The 21,690-nt window shown below is 47.6% G+C and overlaps 1 protein-coding gene across 1 annotated transcript; it reads left to right on the top strand.

Annotated features, from left to right (window-relative positions):
• Nucleotides 1-1,361: 1,361 nt before the first annotated feature.
• Nucleotides 1,362-6,763, top strand: ING1 (inhibitor of growth family member 1). Its single transcript, XM_025441164.3, has 2 exons — nucleotides 1,362-1,663; nucleotides 5,801-6,763. Exons 1-2 carry the CDS (start codon nucleotides 1,528-1,530, stop codon nucleotides 6,502-6,504), a joined length of 840 nt encoding a protein of 279 aa, XP_025296949.1. The 5' UTR covers nucleotides 1,362-1,527; the 3' UTR covers nucleotides 6,505-6,763.
• The last annotated feature ends 14,927 nt before the right edge of the window (nucleotides 6,764-21,690 follow it).

A 21,690-nucleotide genomic window follows, 5' to 3' on the forward strand; every position in this document is an offset into this window, starting at 1 on the left:
CAGCCCGTCCCCGCCCCCGCCCCGAGGCCGCCCCGAGGCCGGGCCCGCCGGACAAAGGCGGAGCGCGGCCACGCCCACGGGGCGGGGCCTCTGCCGGAAGCGGCGGGCTGCGCGCGGGCCCGTCGCCTAGGCAACGGAGTGTCTGCGTCGGGCCCCTCAGGAAGCCCGAGTGCGGGAGCTCAGGGCGGGGAGACAGGACATGGGGGAGGGGAGGGGAGGGGAGGGGAGGGGAGGGGAGGGGGGCCCGGACCCCCGGGACCGGACGCCCGCCCCGCTCCGCCCCGCCCCGCTCTGGGAGGCGGGGGGGCTTTCGAATGATCCCGGGGCACAGTCGGGAGGGGGTCACCCGCCCTTTGTGGGCGCCCGGTCCGGAAAGCAGCTCCCCTCTGGGGCCCCTTTGTCTCCAAAGCGGCTCAGCACTGGGCTCCGGCCGGCAACACAAAGGGAAGGCGGCGAGGACCGCGCAGGCGCGGGAGCGCCGAGGTTGCTGGGAGTGGTGGTCCGCGGCCCGACGGTAGGTCTCCGCCTCCGGGCCTGTGGCCGCCCCGGCGTGCAAGTGCGCATGCGCCCCCACTTCCGCCCTGCGCGGCCCGGCCTCTCTCCCCGCCCCCCCGGGACGCGGGTTTCTCCTAGTAGGAGCCCGGGAGGAGTTATCCGCGCTCGCCCCGCCCCCTCCGCCTTGATTGGCGCGCCGAGGTGGGGGCGACCAGGGGATTGGGCCTCGGCCTTGCCAGTCCGCTTCGGGCCTTACTTATGCCCCGCGGGGCGGCGGGGCGGCGGGGCGGCTGGGCGCCGGAGAGTGAGGGGTTGGGTGTGGGGAGGGAGGTGTCCCCCGGGTGAGTGGGGGGGCGGGGGCCCCTCGCTGGCGGCCGCACCGCGCGGCGGGTCGGATCCCACCGGGTCTCCGGCGCGGCCGGCTGCCCCCGCGCTCCCCGGCCGTCCTGCACTGCCGCCCGGCAGGCTCTGCCTCCTAGTGCGAAACTCTTAGTAAAGTTTGCGCCTCGCCCGCCGCCCCCTCCCGGGACCCCCGCCCCAGCCCGAGTGACAGACAAAGCCACACCCCCGCTCCGCCGGGTCGGAGAGGGGCGTGATGCGGCGGGGGCGGGGCCGGCGGGCCCGCGGGGCGGGGGGCGCGGGGGGGGCGGGGCGCATGCGCGGTGCGGGGGGCCGAATGTTTCCCAAGTGTTTGAAACTGGTATTTGGGTTCTCCACGTTGGACAAGTGCGGCGCGGCGGGCGGCGCGCGCCCCTTCCCGCGCTCGCTCGGCCCGGCCCCTGCGCCGGGGTGCGCGCCCGCACGCGCCGCCCGCGCCCGCCCCGCGCCCCAGGCCGCCGACCGCCGGCCCGGCCCGCCAGCGCCGGGTCCCCGGGCCCAGGCGGCGCGGCTCGCAGATGTAGCGGCGCGGGGCCGGCCGGAGGGGGGGCGCCGGCGGGCGGGAGCTTTGCATTTTGCAGCGCTGGGCTCCGAGGGGGCGGGGGCTGGAGGAAGCGGAAAGCCGCGCCGAGTCGCCGGGGACCTCGGTGAACCATGTTGAGCCCTGCCAACGGGGAGCAGATCCACCTGGTGAACTATGTGGAGGACTACCTGGACTCCATCGAGTCTCTGCCTTTCGACCTGCAGAGAAACGTCTCCCTGATGCGGGAGATCGACGCCAAATACCAAGGTACGGCGGGATGGATGGGCGGGGGCGGCCGCTCCATCCCCGCCGGCCGCGGGCGCCGCGGGGCCCCGGGCCGTCCTGTCCCCCGCCCGGAGGAACCCGGCCGGCCGGGAACAAAAGGTCTGGGGCGCCCCGGGTCCGTCAAGGTCCTTGTGCGCGGAGCCCGGACACGGAGGAGGAAGGAGGAACGGGCGGTCTCCATGCCAGGCTGCGCGAGCAAAGCGCTCTTTGTAGTGAAGTGACGAGGCGGGGTGCTGCGGAGGAGGGGGCTGGGGGGAGCAGGCTGGGGCGCCGGGGGAGGGAGGTGCCGCGGCCGCCGGGGCTGGGGGGCGCAGCGCCGGGGCTGCGCGCAGGGCTGCGGGGAGGGCGCTGCGGGCGGCGGGTCCCGGCCCTCCTCGCCATCCCCGATCCGAGTGTTATGTAAAGTCCGGGGTCGGCCGCCCCCGCCGCCCCCCGGCCTCCCGTGGAGCCGGACCCCACTAGGGCCGGGGTGCGCGGGGCGGCGCGGCCGGGGGCAGGTCGCGGAGGGCCAGGGCTTTATTCCATGCGCGCGGAGGGAAGGGTAGGAGGGAGGGACGGCGAGTCGGGCAGTCGCCCCTCCGCGGGGCCCGGGGGGCGCGGGCAGAGCTGCTCGGCTGGCTGGCCGCGGAACATGGCAGGACAGAGGACCTGTGGGTCGTTCTCTGCGGCGCGGCTGCCCCGAGTTCCGGGGACAGGCGGAGGGCTGGCGTCCGCTGGGAATTGCTGGCTGTTGGGGAAACTTTCCTGCGGTGTCAGGCTGGGCGCTGGGGGCCGTGTGCGGGACGCCGACCGTCCCCCGGAGTTTACTCCTGTTTACAGGGCTGCGCAGCAGGGAAACGGAAGCGCGGGGGGAGGTGGGGGCTGCCGCGGCCCGAGCGCACGGAGCCCGCGGGGACGGCGCCCTGCGCGCTCTCCCCGGGGCTCGGCTTCGCAGCCGCCTTTATAGGGGTCTCATTAGCATACTGAGAACGTCCCGCTCTGGCTGCCTCGCGATTGGCCCCGCTGTCCCCCATGGAATGTCCTTATCAGTCCGCCGCGCAGCTACTGGTCGCCGCCCGGATGAGGGTGGGCAGTGCGCAGTGACTGGCACGGGTCTCCGTTTCCGCTGCCTTCTTTTTTCTCCGGGGGGCGGGGAGCAGGAGGGGGGCCCCTTGATTTGAATGTCTTCGGGTCGCCCGGCCTCCGGCCTCCGATTGGCCCTGGGCGCCGGCGGGGCGGGCCGCTTCGGCGCTCCTGTGCTCTGATTGGCGCCCCGCTTGGCCTCCGCCCTGCGGCCCGGCCATCCCCGCAGACGGTGGCTCTGGGGGCGGGGCGCGTCGCCCGCTGGCCGCCTCCCCATTGGCTGGGGGCCCGGCCCCGCCCTTGTCCCTCCGGGGCCCGATCCCGGCCACTTCCGGCCGCGGAGCAATGGCGGCCCCCGGGGGCCGGGGCGAGGCTGGCGGGAGCGTAACCCAGGCGTCCCGCCCAGGGCCCGCCGAGGGCCGGGGGCAGCCCTGCGGAGCGGGGGGAGCGTGAGTGTCCCCCGGGGGGGGGGCGGGCGAGGGCGAGGACCCCGAGGACCCGGAGTCGGGGGCGAGGATGGGAGGGTTCGCGGTGTCAGGCGCCGTGCCTGAGCGCGCTCGGGAAAGCTGTCGGGGGTGTTTCGGCCCCTGCACCCCCGGGTTCTGTGCTGCTGCTGCTGCTGCTGCTGCTTGGGGGGCACCCGGTCCCCGCGGCGCCTGCAGGGGGGCTGCTGGCCAGCGGCCTGCCTGTGCTGCGGAACGGCGGCCGTCCGATTGAGGGACCGGCGTCTAGGTCCACCGCGGCCAACAGGTGGGTCACAAATACCTCATCCCTTTCACCGGGTGTCTGAGGGCGGGCTTGGGTACGGACTTCGCAGTGATCTTGCACCATGTTTCAAGCATTTTACGCTGCGCGCCCCACCGCGGAAGGCGCTTCCTGAGGAAGGTCGGCGCAGCCTTTCCGTGAAGGTAACACGTTTCTAATGGTTGCCCAGATCCGACTGGGGTGCAGCGGTCCAGAGGCCAGGTCAGCCCCGGGCCGAGCCGGTGGGCCTCGGTGGTCGGGTGCCGCACCTATCGCCCCCGCGCTGCTGTAGACAGATAGGGTACTTGTTCTGGGGAGTCTAAGAAATAGATGCCACTGTGCGGGGAAACAGCAAGGTTTCCCGGTGATTTTGTCATGTGATTTGTGCTTCTTTCCCCAGGTGAGGCTTCACATGGCTGGAAGCCTGGTGAGGTGAAAGCAGCTCTATGTTGTTGGATTCCATAGGAGTGATGTGATAACATTGTTGTCTTTTCAATGAGAGGCTAACGTTGTCTTTAGAAATCGGGTTACCAATTAAACTAAATTGCGGCTTTGTAATGTGCAATCAACTTAAATTAACATTTATGAAATGGTACTTAGATAACTTGAGCCTATTTATTTCCAGAATTAATTGCTCTCAGACACTGTGAGACTGTGGCATCCCTCCTTCCTGGGGGCAGATGGTCTACATTGTTCTAGAAGGATCTTCAGAGCGCCTTTTAGAGCCTGGAAAATACTGTTTACATTTATGCAAGCTTCAGTGTTGGTCTAAGTTCTTGTGCTTATCCCAGTGTTAGGTTTATGGTTTATACCTTATACCTGTTTAAAGATAAGATCTAGAAGGGATGAGGGTTACCTATTGTACATGCTGCCCTCCGCCCAACCCTTCCTACTTGTAGAGTAGAATTGCCTTATTTTAAGATACTGCAGAGGGTTTCAGGAGAAAAATCTGATACTTTTGTTTTTTAGTAATCTCTGTACCCAACATGCGGCTTGAACTCAGAATCCCAAGATCAAGAGTTGCATGATCTTCCGACTAAGCCAGCCACTCATCCCTGATACTACTTAGATTTGTTACTATTTGGGGGAAATGACTCTGGGAATTTCTGTTTGTATTTAAATACGTTTTTGGCAAGAATAGTTATTTTCCATATTTCAGTCAAGGTTAACAACTTTTATATCTTGAGAAATTGCCTAATTACACTTTCCAAAGTCATATGCACTTCTTTGTTTTAAGATTTTACTTTTTAAGTCCTCTTTACACCCAGCGTGAGGATTAAACTCACAACCCCAAGATCAAGAGTCACATGTCTAGGGACACCTGGGTGGCTCAGCAGTTGACCGTCTGCCTTCAGCTCAGGGTATGATCCTGGGGTCCTTGATTGAGTCCTGCATGAGGCTCCTTGTAGGGAGCCTGCTTCTCCCTCTGCCTGTGTCTCTGCCCCACCCCCCACCCCCCCCCCCCCCCGTCTCTCATAAATTAGTTAAATAATTAAATAATTAAATAAATAAAGAACCTATCTAAGAGTCACATGTCTACTGATTGAGCCAGCCAGGTGCCCCCGTATAAGGTTTAAATTTAATACTGAGGGTGTTTTGATTTTGATAATGTTTCAAATCTGTTTATTTTTAACAGATGTGAATGTGTACTGTTTTAGGAAGTAAATGCAAAAATAAAATCTGACACCTTTGTTTTAAGGCAAAGCTAGATTGTCTGGTTTATTGTGACCATTCTTGTTTTCAGTAATACAGAAGAATAACATGGTAGGATGACAGTGACATGACTAAACTGAGGCTCTGGGTCACTAGGTAACATTTATATACATTCTCTGACTTCATAGGGTATTCAACACAGTGGTGCATTAAAGGAAATAAAGGCCTTTAAGTTAGACGAATATTTGAATAAAACTGGAAATATAGGATATCATTTAATTTTATAGAAAATAAAAGCTGGAGCACTGGCACTTCACCTGAATTTAAACTTTCCCCTTAGTTGCCAATCCCAAGAGTAATGTTACCCATGCTTCTGAATGCACAGAGTCTGTTGAGGAGCTTTGAGTGGCATTTTGCTAAATGGGAACTGTGCTGGCATTTGCTTTTAGATCCAGTTTTTTTTTTTTTTTTTTCTTTTCAGTAGTAGAGGGGGAAGTCTATTCGAAAGACCTGCAGCTTCTAGGATTTTCATACTAGGAAATCTTGAGCATTGATTATTTTTGCCCCTTGCAATTAGTTTTCTATAGAAACTAAACTTTAAATAAAAGGCTCAGGAGTGTTTATAAAAATGGACACATAATGCTTATTTTTCCTTTGCAGAAATCCTGAAGGAACTGGATGAGTATTATGAGAAATTTAAACGTGAGACAGACAGTGTCCAGAAGAGGAGAGTGTTGCATTGCATTCAGAGGGCCCTGATTCGGAGCCAGGAACTGGGTGATGAGAAGATTCAGATCGTGAGTCAGATGGTAGAGCTGGTGGAGAACCGGACCAGGCAGGTAGATAGTCATGTGGAGCTCTTTGAGGCACATCAGGAGGTCAATGACACCACTGGCCACAGCGGCAAAGCTGGCCAGGATAAGTCCAAGAGTGAGACAATCACACAGGCAGAGAAGAGCAACAACAAGAGGTCCCGGCGACAGCGCAACAATGAGAATCGAGAGAACGCGGCTAATAATCACGACCATGATGATATCACCTCAGGAACGCCTAAGGAGAAGAAAGCAAAAGCCTCCAAGAAGAAGAAACGCTCCAAGGCCAAAGCCGAGCGGGAAGCGTCTCCCGCAGACCTTCCCATCGACCCAAATGAGCCAACATACTGTCTGTGCAATCAGGTCTCCTATGGAGAAATGATCGGCTGTGACAATGATGAGTGCCCCATTGAGTGGTTCCATTTCTCCTGTGTGGGGCTGAATCACAAACCAAAGGGCAAGTGGTACTGTCCCAAATGTCGAGGGGAGAATGAGAAGACCATGGACAAAGCCCTGGAGAAATCCAAAAAGGAGCGGGCTTATAACAGGTAGTTGGCGGACCTCGAGGAACAGTGAGGAGAACAAGCGAGCCACTGTATTTATTACGTCACCACCTGTGCTGAGGTGCAAGGACCGTACATTGTATATTTTTAAAGAATGTTAGAAAAGGAGCCATTTCTTTTGCAGGGATGGCAGTGATTCTCTGCCTTTTGTTTTCATTGGTACACACATGTAACAAGAAAGTGGTCTGTGGATCAACATTTTAGAAACTACAAATATAGGTTTGAATTAAACACTCAAGTGAGTCTCAGACTGTTTTTTGTTTTGTTTTGTTTTGCTGGGGTGGGGGTGACTTAGAAGCAACCTAATTTGTTTATGTGGAAAGAGATTTCCTTTAACGTCATTAGCATTATTTTAATGAAAGTAATGTTACTGCTTTGTGAGCACATTTTTAAAAAATTAGTCAAATTGCCAAAAATTATAGCCCACGGCAAATTTATTTCTTGCTATAATAACCTATCCATATAATAATCCAATATAAAAGGTTATTGATTATTTTTTAGAAAGGTAAAGGGTTAAATTTTACGTGACAAACATATTACTGGCCTGTTCCCCAAATGGCCCTACCCACCCACCCAGGGCCATTTTTAAATGATTGGAGACAGTTTTTATTAAATCACACGGAAATGCTCTAGTCATGGAACTTCAGATCACGCTTTTGCTATCACACATCCCAGTGTGGTCATGTTTCATTGCTACAGGGTGTATAAAGGTACATTTCCAAGTGAAGCATTGTAATCAGATGCCTCTGTAGATAGAACCAAGGTGTGTTTCCTGCTGTGTGCACGAGAGCTGTACAGGTGTGAGGTCAAGGAATAAGTGAAACTTGAACTGTTTGCTCCTCTAGCCATATATTTGGTTGTAAGTAATTTTTAAATTTTTGCTCTAAAAATACATATACCAGCAGTTTAGACAAAGCCTTAAGGCAAATTTTCTAACTCTTCTTAATAGTGAAGTAGAACTTACTTAATTGCCAGCAAATAAATGTCAAAACAAATGTATATTTAAACCAAGGGTCAGGAAGTTATTGTCCACAAGCCAAATCTAGCCCACCACCTGGTTTTGTAGGGCCTGTGAGCCAAGAAGGAGCTTTACATTGTCGAATGGTGTTTGTTTTTGTTTTTTTGAGAAAGAGCAAGCGAGCAAGCAGGGGAGGGGTGGCGGAAGAGGGGAAAGAGAATCTTAAGCAGACTCCATGCCCTGCACAGAGCCCCACATGGAGCCCCACACAGGGTTGGATCTCATGACCCTGAGATCATGACCTGAGCTGAAATCAAAGAGTTGGACACTCAACCGACTAAACCACCCAGGTGCCCTTCCTGTTAAATGTTTTTTTTTTTTTAAAAAAAACCTAAAGAAGAGTCCTGTTTGATAACATGTGAACAGTATGATAAAATTTAAATTTAGTGTCCATAAATAAAGTGCTACTAGCAAACAGCCATGCTTATTCACTTAAGCATTGTCTGTGGCTGCTTTTGTATGACAGCAGAGTTTGCAGCGGAGATCAAATGACCCACAAAGCTGAAATCACTTATTTTCTGGCTCTGTGCACAAGAGATTTGCTGACCTCTGATTTAGACTAACTTCATTTCTAAGCAATGATACGATTCACGTTTCTAAGCGATACACGGTGGAGAGGATTTGTTTCCTCATAGTCTGCTGTGCAGTCTCTTGTGAAGCTGCCCCAAGGAAGCACTGTAACCACATGGCACCTGTAGCTCTATGTGGCATGACTGACCAGAAAGCACGTAAGTTGTTTTCTGGTTGTTAATTTGTGCCAGACAGAAATTACTCAGTACAGCAAATTTCCATTATAGAAACCTATTTGGTAGAGAAATACAAAGTGCCATTGATTATACATTAAAATGTCCATTTTTTTGCATATCAGTTCCTACAAATAGGCATTTACTTTCTAGCAAAACTTCAAAACCATTTAAGAAACTTTTGAATGTTAAGGTTTACCTAGACAAATAATAAAAGGTTTCTTATATGTAAATAAGGTACTAAAATACTTGACAGTCCAGTGGCAATAAAAGTGGCTTAAAAGAATCTTTGCGGGGCACCTGGGTGGCTCAGTGGCTGTCTGCCTGAGTGTCGGCTCAGGTCGTGATCCCGGAATCCTGGGATCAAGTCCCACATTGGGTTCCCCACAGGGAGCCTGCTTCTCCCTCTGCCTATCTCCCTGCCTCTCTCTGTGTCTCCCATGAATAAATAGATAAAATCTTTTTTTTAAATATGAAAGAATCTTTGCTTATATAAAATTCCATCTGCTAGTTTCTACTATCTGAATTAGAACTAATAATGAAAATTAAGTTACGGGAATGAAGTTTGCAATAGGACACAGTTGCTAGTACTGGATTTCTTCATATTTAACAGTGTCTGTAAATGGCTGTAGTAGAGACCGGGACAGAGGCTACACTTTGCTGGGTTTGAACCCATCTCTGCCCCTTAGCAGTTTGATCTTGAATAAGGAGCTTAACTCTTGATCCATGGTTCAGTTTTAAAATACCTGTTTTATAAAAGGTGCTTCTGAGAAATCAAGTTAAGTGAATAGGAGCCTGGCATGCAGTTAATCAAATGCTGGGTATTTTTTCCTGACCTTTGATGAAGTTTCTAGTAAGGACAGATGGCCAGGTATTCTTCCTTCTAAACATGTGGAACATCATAAAGGCAGATTTTGTCGGATTTGGTGGCCTTTAAATCACTTTTATTTCCCCAAACGGTAAAATCACACATGAGTACTCAGAACGTCATGATTTAGGCTTTTAAATCATGATTAGATACAGTAGTAGAAAAATGCAGGTGGCCCTTGGAAGCACTGAAAGGGGATTGGCTCTGTAGAAATAGATGCGTGCCGAGCTGGCTAAGGTAGAACTGCTGCTTATATTTGTTTATAAAAGAGCTTTTTTTAATTGAAGCGTAATTGACATAGAACATTTTAGTTTCAGATGTACAACACAATAACTGGATATTTGTACGTATTGAGAGATGCTCAATACATACATGTAGGAAATCTAATTAACCTCTGTCACCATAGCTACAAAACCTTTTTATCTTGTGATAAGAACTTTTAAGATTTAGTCTCAGCAACTTTCAGATCTGCCCTGCAGTCACCATGCTATATGTGACTCCTCGTGGCGGTTATTTTATAGTTGACCCCCCTTTCCCGTTTCACCCAACCCCAACCATTGCCCTGGCAACCATCGGTTGGTTGTACTTCATCACTGAGTTATTACATACAGTTCAGAAAAACATTTTAAAGTGTTTCCATTAGAATGAGTTTTACTCTGGACCAGGAAACTTGGCTCATTGGGCTAGTTAGTGTGCATCGAGCAGCCCTGGCATGGCATTCCTGGAGCAGGAGGAGCTGTCCTCCTCCCTGTCCCGAGAAGGAACCCTGTGGTGGCAGGACTCCGGCCACCCCCACAGCCGTGCCTTTCAGTAACTCGGACTCTGCGGTGTGGTCCTCGAGTCTGTCATGGGTGGCAGGTGCTCAAGTAATAAGCATTTAAGAATATGAAAGCCATCCTACTAATATCTACTTATTTTAGAACAGATATTTACTTGAAATGTCCTTTTGTATCTCATGTTCATACAGCGTTCCAGGTAAAATGTATTAGGATATTAAACCTTTTCATTAGGCAGAGTTACTCTGTCCAGACAGCGTTTAAAGATAACGTGCTTCTGCAGGAAATGAGCTTCTGTCCGTTTCATCTAAAGTGATTTATGATTCCTTGGGATCCCTGCGTGTATAGAATAAGATCTCCCGCTCCGTTTCAGTTTCTAACTACTCCCTCTTAGTCTTGGAGCCCAGGGGGTTAAAACCAGGGGGTTTGGAAGGTAGAACTGTGGATTTGTTTAATCTGGAGAAATCACTAGTCACCAATGGCTGCTCCTCACCCTCCGTCAGGAAGATAACAGCAGGGGAAGCCAAACAGCCTCTTCAGGGGTTTTGTTGCAGAATATTTATTCAGTTGTTTTCCTTACAGACCAAACACTAGTGTGCCGTGCACCACCCCTTGCCCAGGGGGTAACAGCAAATAGTTTTAATTGGAGTAAGGAAAAGCAGTAGGTCACTTCTCTTGCCTCAAATACTTTGTGTTACCTGATTTTGTTCATAGATGTTGATGCTTCCTCAACTTAAAAAGAAGTCCCTGCAAACAGTAACTGGTTTAGTCTTCATTTATGCCATTCAATGCTTCATTAAACTAGAATTTTCTCATTAAGAAAATGCTTGAGTTTGAGTCAACTTTGAATAACCTTATCCAGCTGATAGATACAGCCACCATTCATCGTCTGCATGTGCCAGCACTGTGCTAGGTACTTGGTATACTTTATGTTAAATCTTCTTAACAGCCCGGCCTAGTCTTTCTAGAGAGGGTGCTGAGACCCACCAGAGGGGCCCTGATTCACGCAAGGCCACGCGTCCCACACTTGGCTGCGACAGCTGTGTCCTTTTACTGCCATCCTGCCCACACAGACGTGCTGGGTGGTCAAGACACAGCACTCTTGGCCCAAAACTAACTGATGGCCAGGAATGGAGTGAAGTCTTGTCTCTGTCCTCCCTTCCTGGGGTGGTAGGGAGTCACTGGGATTTATGACTGAGGAACCAAAGACCTAAGAAACTCGCCTGGCCCGGGAGAAGAGCTGGGCTGCTTCTGTGAATGAAAGACCCATGCTGCCAAGCACAGCACATGTTTTTCCTCAGGTGAACCGGCGCCTTGTCTGAGCACACGTCTTGTCTTGCCTTGTCATCATTTCAGGATTGTATTTAACCCCTAAGATATGAACCAGTGTATCAGGTGCAGAGTGCCATCCCAGAATCAGCATGAGATGTGAGGTCAGGAGGTATGGGTCAGGATAAGTTGAGCAGGACAGCCTAACCTTGGGGAGGTCGCTTTCCTTGTCCAGTGATCTCTCTGGCAAAATAAGGCCAGTGACAGCGTGAGTCCCCCGGGTAGGAGGGTCAGCCCAGCCACTGTGTGAACCTACTGTACAAATGCTGACGATGGCAACAATGATTTTGGTCCACTGTCGATTATTCTAGTTAGCAGATGTGTTCTGAGAAATGGAACTGTGATCCCTTCCAGCTGGAGAGAAATAGTCAAGTCCAGCCATAAAATACAGTGGCCATTTCATCTTCTTCCATTCCATGGGAGGGGCAGGCCTGCAGCTGCTTTTTCCATAAATGATTTTGTTTCTCATCATAGAACACAGAAGTGGAGAAATAGTTATATTTTCAGCAGCAATCAAAGCCTATTAAACTTGTTGACTTACCTCTTGATTGAATTCATTCAGACAGAAAATAATTTCAGTTCCTCCCATGTGTAGGTGAGGAAGTGGAAGCCCAGAAGGATGCAGTCACATGGCAGGTCAGCGGTGGGGCTCCTAGGCCAGGTTCAGGTAGCCTGGTCATTCAGGCCATTGCCCATCCTACTGCGCCGTGCCATCCGAGCCTGGGCTCATGGGACTGTTAGGTGGAGCTGCTCTTCACAGAGAGCAGAGGCCTTCAGTAAATCTGTGTTAAGTAAATAATCCATGAATTGACATAGAAAATTAAGACATTTTCTTTCCTAACTTCTAAATGTTCTATGATCGCACCTAAAATGGAATTTCAAATTTATCTGTAGGAAGGAGATCTTTTGGGGATAGAGGGACAGGCCATGAGAAATGCCATATTTCTAAATGATTAATATTTGAGGAATTGAATTTGGTTAGATTTTGATCACCCAGTGCATTCAATATTTTCTATTATAAAAATCTTTTAAAAACAATGTAAATAATCGTTCACTGGGTTTATTAACAATTTATCCACATATAAAGATGCTTGAAATGGTTTGCTGTCTCCCCAATTTCTTTATTTTATGTGAGAAGTTGCTTGTTTTCTCCATCATCATTTTTTTTTTTTAAGATTGTATTTATTTATTCATGAGAGACACAGAAGAGAGGCAGAGACATAGGCAGAGAGAGAAGCAGGCTCTCTGCAGGGAGCCTGATGCTGGACTGGATCCTGGGACTCCAGGATTATGCCCTAGGCCAAAGGCAAGCACTCAACTGCTGAGCCACCCAGGTGTCCCTGTTTTCTCCATCATGGTATTTAAGCATCTTTGCGTCTCGAGAAATAGTAATTGATCGTGTCTTAAGTAAAGATGGAAAAGATAGGAGCCATGCCAGGAGACCCAGGAAGCCGAGCAGCAATGAAGATAGACCATGTGGCCCTGCAGCACAGATGTGACCTAAGGAACAGCTCTGCCCAGCTGGACACAGACACATCTGGTCCTGAGTACGGCCAGGGGCAGACGATTGCTAGACGCTGAGCCACCGCAAGTCTGGCTTGGACAGTCAGGTACTATGAAGTAAAGTTTTCCATTTTAAAAACCCTTCTTGCCCTGATAGATGCCAGTTTAAAACGGGTAATTACACCACCACCATGACAACCAGACTGGATTTGGCTTCATTCTTTCCACATTAGTTGGGATGTGCTCAGGGAATGGAAATTAACTTGTATATTTCAAGGTAAGTAAAAATCAGGTGGTATTAAGGATTACCATTATGCCATGGTCAATATACCTGATTTTCAAAATATTTTTTCTCTTTGCATCATTGATCTGCTCCCTAAACATGATTAAAACTTGCTCAACGGTGAAATACTCTCTGGTTCCAAGCACAGCCATAAAGCATCAGGTCGTCCCAGGCGGTCGAACATAAGGGTGGACACGCCCGGCCTGTTTCACAGCTCATCATGCACTGTCAATGATCAGGAGGGTTCCACTGTGCAAAGCTTGAAACCTAATTTCTAGACTCAAGAACATTAACAAAAGGAGAAATTTGGTCGAGCTTCAGAAGGGAAGGATAAGAACAGAATGCATGAGGACGATCCTGAAACAGTTTGTAGGGGTTATCGCTATTTCTCTATGTTGACATGTCATCTGAACGTGCACTGTCACGCAAGCACATTACTGTCACTTAGTAACCTCTGACAGGACATAGCCGTGTGGCGCAGATCTCAGACAAAGCTGCAGTTCTTGCTGATGAGTTTGCAGTACAACCTACGTTTTGAAAAATATAAGACAACTGAACAGACCACAGAAGATCAAACTGTACCATATGGGCAAAAACCCAATGTGGCAGGATTCCTGGAATAATGGGCTGATGTCTTGAGGAAGTGAAGCACACGGATGGATTGGCCTGTTTTATATCTTCTTCTAATTCTTCTCGAAGGTTAGTTTGTAGTGTGACTCTTAGAACAATTTTATTTATATTTTTTAATGTCTGGCATAGGGAAGAAGCCAACAAATGACATATGTGGCTTCATGGGGAGGTCATGACCCTGGAGCATGAACGGGTTAAAGACTGTTCCATCACCCAAAGCACTATGTTCCCCTTGGCAATAGGGCAATGTGGAATCTAACAGTTGAGGGAGCCAGGCCAATATTCCTTAAGTGCAGAAAAAGCAAAAGGTCAATCCCAGAAGTAAAGGTGACAATAATATCAAACAGAATATTGAGAGAGTTGCGCTCAATCCATAGAAGCCATGAGAAACTACTGATCAATATGCTAGACCAAGCCTCACACACGAAAAAACCTGGATATATTTCATATGAGGGAAGGGACAAGTTTTAAGTACGTACCTAAGAGCAAACACAAGAAAGGAGAGTCCCCAAAGCAAAGCCAGTCAGAGTAGGAATAGTGCAGAGCTGCTGAAGAAGAATTCGGGCCACCAGGGGTGCCTGCTGCTGGCCCCATGGGAGGGTGGGGATGGGCCAGCGCCCCAAGGCCATTGCTATGCATCTTCCCTGCAGCTTCTTTCTGGAGCTACCAGCACATGACTTTTCTCTTCCGTTGCAACTACTAAGGTGTGAGATTTGGATCTGGGGCTTTTGTGGGTTGCCTTGCCCACCATGTGGAGAAAGTCTACCTGGAAGATGGATATAAGCATGGTCCTTTTTAAAAAAAAAATTATTTATGTATTTGATAGAGTGCATGAACATAAGTGGGGGAGAGGCAGAAGAAGAGGGAGAAGCAAACTCGCTGCTGAGCAGGGAGCCCAATGAGGGGCTCGATCCCAGGATCCTGGGATCATGACCTGACCTCAGCTTAACCGACTGAGCCACCCGGGGGCCCCTGTACATGGTCCATGATCCTTTGAACCCCCGGAATGGCCAGTGATGTGAGTCAAGAAACCCTTTTGTTCTCAAGCTACTTCAAGTTGGGTTTGTATACTAACCAAGTCAACCACCTCGTCTGCTGCCCAGCCCTGCTAACCTCCCCAGCATCACAGCTGTATCTGTCTTCATAGATCTCTTTCTACACACACAGTCCTCTGTGCTGGTTTTGAAACCACAAATTTCTCACTCCTCCCATCAAAGGCGGGGCCTAGTTTCCCTCCCCTGGCTTCTGGATGAACCTTCTGGCCTGGCCTGTGCTAAGGAGCAGACTACCATGGCCGGGACGCCCTGCGACTTCCCAGGTGATGATGGACAAGGCAACACAGCTTCTGGCTGCCACCTACCCAGCGATGCTCACCCTTGGGACACAGCCACCCGCAAAGTCCAGACATGTTCCTGCTACAACTTCAACCCTGGGCAGACACACAGTCTGTTCCCTGGGCAGTTCCCTGGGCAGACACACAGTGACTGAGCCTGCAGGGGGTTCTAAGTCCCACTGATGCTGAGTGCACGGAGATGAACTGTCCACATCCCCAAGCCCTTCCCAAATCGCAGACACCTGAGCAAATTAATTTAGGGCCGGTTTGCTACATGGCAATAGGTAACCTATGCAAAGGTACAGTTTTGCTTTGCTTTGTACATAAATGGCATCATATCTGATATCTTGATCTTACACCAGCTAATTTTTTCCTAAGTAACTCTGCCTGGAGATCTTTTTTCCATGCCAATACATATAGATTAATTAGCTTATAATACTGCCAGTAATTTTGTCCTAATTTATTTAAACACTCCTCTGTTAATCGCCATTTAGATTGCTTCAACTTTTTCCTTATTGCAAACCATTCTAAGATAAATATCTTAAGATAAATATCATACACTCTGTATTTCTCTATGATACATAGAAATGAAATTGTTATAGAAAAACCTCACAATTTTATCTTTCTGCTAAATTGCCCCAAAAGCTGTGCCCTTTTACACTTCTACCAGCAGTGTATGAGAACATGTACTTCCCCTTATCTTTATCATCACTGGATATTAACAAAATAAATTTTTTTCTATCTTGAGAAAAATAAATAATTATACATGATATATTGCATTATAATTATACATTATATTATATATTAACTACTTAAATGTCACATATTTTATATATATATTATATAGTATATACATATTATATATTTTATATATAAATATATGTAAATAATTTGCTTTCCCTTGTTTGTAGTGATTTTTCTGCAACTCTTCAGTTATATATTGGCCATTTGTATTTATTCTAAGATTATTCATTTTCTTACTGCTTTGTTATGTGGAAATATTTTCTCTCAGTCTGTTGTTGTTATATTTATTCGTAGCATCTTATGTCATAAAGAGGCTTTAAATTTTGAGCTTGTATCTCTGAACTATTTTTCCTTATAGGAGTTTATATTATGTTTTGATTAAGAAAGTCTTTTCCACCCTAAGATTAAAAAATATTCTCCTATATTCTTTATATTAAAAGAAAACTCTCCTTTATCCATCTGGAATTTATTTGGTGTTTGGGGCAGAGAGTTCTGAAAATCCTTGAGTATGACAAGTATGACGAGCCAGTGGGAGTGCTGCCTCGGGGTGTGGGGAGTGTGGCCCTTCAGCTGAGGCGGGGCAGCACCCTGGGGTGGCCGCCTGTGCCCTTGGCGGGTCACCAGCCCTGTGACCTGTGAGGCATTGTTTCCTGTCTCCAAGTCTTAGTTTTTTTGCTTTGTAAAATGGTAAGAATACATCTCCCTCAGTGTTAATTATGAGGTTCAAGTGAGAGAAGTACGTAAAAGTGCCTGGAACTTCAAATAATCTGGCACATTAACCCACAGCAAGTATATCCCCAAATGGATGGTCCATTGACCCAATCCAATGCTGAATAGTCCATACTTTCTCAATCACATGAAATGTCAACTCTAGTACATGCTGAAGTTTCATACATACAGGGATGTTTCAGTTTCCACTGACTGGCTGATTCCTGCAACAAGCTCCACTGTTTCTGTGGCAAGAGCTTTTACAGTATCTATTTTTATGTTTAATGGGGCAAACATTCTATTCATTTCCATTAGCAATTGTAGATTAATGTGGAGGATACCTATGTATTTACTCTTTGCATCTCTCATGCAGTTATGTAGTGTTTCCATTCATTTTAGTATCTACTGTATCCTTCAGTGAAGTTTTATACTTTTCCTCCTATTTTTTATTGTTGTTCTGCATTTTTAAAATTTATTTATTCATGAGACACATAGAGGCAGAGACATAGGCAGAGGGAGAATCAGGCTCCCCATGGGGAGCCTGATGCAGGATTGGATCCCAAGACCCTGGGATCATGACCTGAGCCAAAGGCAAACGTTCAACCACTGAGCCACCCAGGTGCCCCGGTGCTTTGCATTTTAGTTGCTACCATACATGGACCAGTTTTTCCACTACTTTGCTTTATTGGCTGTTATTTCATGTAGAAAAGCAGTTAAATTCTATCTGATCCTTGCTCGCTTGGAAGTTTCCATTAGTTGTAGAAGTTCATCAGCGGACAGATTTTGTGGGTAGAGGACCATCACTACAGGATTCTGGGTACCTAGAACTTCTCCAGGGCTCTGGTTCCTTCCTGCTGACATGGGGTGAAGAAACATTCCAAATTCACCTAGAAATATTCTTTAGTTTCAGGATGAAACCTGACATTCTGCATTACCAGTATTTTTGTACTCTGATGGTTATTCTTGCACTGTATTTATCCAGGGCCTTAGGGGAGAGCTATTGGAACCAAGCAGAGTGTTGCACTTATTGACTGATTTCTTCAGACCAGCTTGGTTCTTTCTTACATTCTCTTTGCCGACAGGGTGTAGGGAACCTGCAGATTCTTGTACTTTGAGTATGGGGAATGCAAGGCTTAATTCCCTGTAGTTCCACTGAGGACTGGGAGGTCCACAGCACCTCATAAGGGCCTGTCCCATGAGGCTAGAGCTGGTTCTCCAGGCACCTGCTCTTCTAGGTCTTTTTGACACCAAGTCTGCAGGATTCAGGTGGGAAATGGGGACATCTGTGGGTCCGTCAACCTGCTGGAAGCAAACTGAAGTATTGACAGTACCTGATAGTGTCCCAACTCCCTAAAATGAGCCCACCTGGAACTTCTAAGTCATGAAAATGATGTAGAAAGGGTCTTCCATATAACATTTCATAGGAGGTTAAACCAAGCACACTTCTGGGGGCCACACTTACCCAAAGCAGGGCTGCCAGCAAGGCTTTTGCCCCAAGTTAAGTCGGTTTCTTGGAATACCTGTGTCAAGTTCATTTTTTCCGTTTTTCCAGTTGGCTGGGGTCTCCAGGAAGCCTATAATTTTTATGGAATGATTAAGGCATTGGACACTGCTTATGTGACATTTGCCAAAAATGCCACCCCATCGTCACTCTGAATTGTTAGCAGCAGTACAAACCTGGGAATGCCTTCTTTTAAAAATGTTTTTGACAACTTCTGAGACCTTTCTGAAAGGGAGAGCTTCAACCCAACCTGTAAAGTTAGACAACTACTCTACAAATACCAGTAAATATGGAGAATTACCTGTTGTTTTTGGCATCATGATAAAGGCTACCTGTCAGCCTCCTCTTCATTCAGGACCTCTAAGTTGTTTGCCTTTTAGAACTGGTAGAGGCTCAGTTTTAGGATTGTTTTTAACACGAATGTCACATTTTTGAACAGTTCCTGAAGATCAGAACTTGCAATATACTTCTGGACACACTGAAGAGAAGCATCTCACCCATAATGGGTGCTTTACTGAATGTGGTTAATTATTCCTTCCATAATATGTTCTGGGATAAGGATGCATTATATCTCCAGCCAGCTTTAGTGTCAGCATGGTGTCCAAATCCCCAAACTTAGTTCTTCTCAGGGCCTCCAAGGAATATTGGGGTTGACACTGAGTTAGGTCTATGTCTGGCACTAAAATCATTATAGAGGGCTTGCAGGTCTTTGTACAGACTACCAGCATGGCAGCTTCATCTGCCCAAGTGTTCCTTTAGGCAATGAGTCTGATTCTGGTGTCCTTACCAGTGAACAGTAACTGATGTGTCATCACTGCATTAAGGTCTTCATTGTCTTTGTTTTGTTTTGTTTTTGGTCAGGCTGTTTTTTTGTTTTGTTTTGTTTGTATATATATTTTTTTATTGGAGTTTGATATGCCAACATATAGCATAACACCCAGTGCTCATCCTGTCAAGTGCCCCCCTCAGTGCCTGTCACCCAGTCACCCTAACGCCCCACCCACCTCCCTTTCCACCACCCCTTGTTTGTTTCCCAAAGTTAGGTGTCTCTCATGTTCTGTCTCCCTCACCGATATTTCCCACTCATTTTCTCTTCTTTCCCCTTTATTCCCTTTCACTATTTCTTATATTCCCCAAATGAATGAGACCATATAATGTTTGTCCTTCTCTGATTGACTTACTTCACTCAGCATAATACCCTCCAGTTCCATCTACATCGAAGCAAATAGTGGGCATTTGTCATTTCTAATAGCTGAGGAATATTCCATCGTATACATAGACCACATCTTCTTTATCCATTCATCTTTCAGTGGGCACCGAGGCTCCTTCCACAGTTTGGCTATTGCTTCTATATGTGGACATTGCTGCTATAAACATTGGGGTGCAAGTGTCCTGCCGTTTCACTGCATCTATATCTTTCGGGTAAATCCTCAGCAGTGCAATTGCTGGGTCTAGGGCAGATCTATTTTTAACTCTTTGAGGAACCTCCACACAGTTTTCCAGAGTGGATGCACCAGTTCACATTCCCACCAACAGTGCAAGAGGGCTCCCCTTTCTCCACATCCTCTCCAACATTTGTTGTTTCCTGTCTTGTTAATTTTCACCATTCTCATTGGTGTGAGGTGGTATCTCATTGGGGTTTTGATTTGTATCTCCCCGATGGCCAGTGATGTGGAGCATTTTCTCATGTGCTTGTTGGCCATGTCTATGTCTTCCTCTGTGAGATTTCTGTTCATGTCTTTGCCCATTTCATGATTGGATTGTTTTTTTCTTTGCTGTTGAGTCTAATAAGTTCTTTGTAGATCTTGGATACTAGCCCTTTATCTGATATGTTATTTGCAAATATCTTCTCCCATTCTGTAGGTTGTCTTTTAGTTTTGTTGACTGTTTCCTTTGCTGTGCAGAAGCTTTTTATCTTGATGAAGTTCCAATAGTTCATTTTTGCTTTTGTTTATTTTGCCTTCGTGGATGTATCTTGCAAGATGTTGCTGTGGCCGAGTTCAAAAAGGGTGTTGCCTGTGTTCTCCTCTAGGATTTTGATGGATTCCTGTCTCACATTTAGATCTTTCATCCATTTTGAGTTTATCTTTGTGTATGGTGTAAGAGAATGGTCTAGTTTCATTCTTCTGCATGTGGCTGTCCAATTTTCTCAGCACCATTTATTGAAGAGGCTATCCTTTTTCCAGTGGATAGTCTTTTCTGCTTTGTCAAATATTAGTTGACCATAGAGTTGAGGGCCCATTTCTGGGTTCTCTATTCTGTTCCATTGATCTATGTGATTTTTGTGTCAGTACCACATCATCTTGATGACCACAGCTTTGTAGTACAACCTGAAATCTGGCATTGTGATGCCCCTGGCTCTGGTTTTCTTTTTCAATATTCTCCTGGTTATTTGGGGGTCTTTTCTGATTCTACACAAATCTTAAGATGATTTGTTCCAACTCTCTGAAGAAAGTCCATGGTATTTTGATAGGGATTGCATTAAATGTGTAAACTGCCCTGAGTAGCATTGACATTTTCACAGTATTAATTCTTCCAATCCATGAGTATGGAATATTTTTCCAACTCTTTGTGTCTTCCTCAATTTCATTCAGAAGCGTTCTGTAGTTTATAGGGTATAGATCCTTTACCTCTTTGGTTAGGTTTATTCCTAGGTATCTTATGCTTTTGGGTGCAATTGTAAATGGGATTGACTCCTTAATTTCTCTTTCTTCAGTCTCATTGTTAATGTATAGAAATGCCACTGATTTCTGGGCATTGATTTTGTATCCTGCCATGCTACCAAATTGCTGTATGAGTTCTAGCAATCTTGGGGTGGAGGCTTTTGGGTTTTCTATGTAGAGTATCATGTCATCGGCGAAGAGGGAGAGTTTGACTTCTTCTTTGCCAATTTGAATGCCTTTAATGTCTTTTTGTTGCCTGATTGCTGAGGTTAGGACTTCCAGTACTATGTTGTAGCAGTGGTGAGAGTGGACATCTGTGTCTTGTTCCTGATCTTAGGGGAAACGCTCCCAGTGCTTCCCCATTGAGAATGATATTTGCTGTGGGCTTTTCGTAGATGGCTTTTAAGATGTTGAGGAATGTTCCCTCTATCCCTACACTCTGAAGAGTTTTGATCAGGAATGGATGCTGTATTTTGTCAAATGCTTTCTCTGCATCTATTGAGAGGATCCTATGGTTCTTGTTTTTTCTCTTGTGGATATGATCTATCACGTTGATTGCATTATGAGTGTTGAACCAGCCTTGTGTCCCGGGGATAAATCCTACTTGGTCATGGTGAATAATCTTCTTAAAGTACTGTTGGATCCTATTGGCTAGTATCTTGTTGAGAATTTTTGCATCTGTGTTCATCAGGGATATTGGTCTATAATTCTCCTTTTTGGTGGGGTCTTTGTCTGGTTTTGGAATTAAGGTGATGCTGGCCTCATAGAACGAGTTGGGAAGTATTCCATCCCTCTCTATCTTTCGGAACAGCTTTAATAGAATAGATATGGTTTCTTCTTTAAACATTTGATAGAATTCCCTTGGGAAGCCCTCAGGCCCTGGACTTTTGTGTCTTGGGAGGTTTTTGATGACTGCTTCAATTTCTTCCCTGGTTATTGGCCAGTTCAGGTTTTCTATTTCTTCTGTTTCAGTTTTGGTAGTTTGTGGTTTTCCAGAAATGCATCCATTTCTTCTAGATTGCCTAATTTATTGGCGTATAGCTGCTCATAATATGTTTTTAAAATCGTTTGTATTT

The sequence above is a fragment of the Canis lupus genome, chromosome 22 (assembly GCF_003254725.2).
Source record: "Canis lupus dingo isolate Sandy chromosome 22, ASM325472v2, whole genome shotgun sequence".
Lineage (NCBI taxonomy): Eukaryota > Metazoa > Chordata > Mammalia > Carnivora > Canidae > Canis > Canis lupus.

Bases quoted from the DNA above. Each gene is read 5' to 3' on its own strand.
- ING1 (XM_025441164.3), top strand. From the start codon at position 1,528: ATGTTGAGCCCTGCCAACGGGGAGCAGATCCACCTGGTGAACTATGTG. The intron at 1,664-5,800 runs GTACGGCGGGAT...TTTCCTTTGCAG, and splicing joins GATCGACGCCAAATACCAAG to AAATCCTGAAGGAACTGGAT.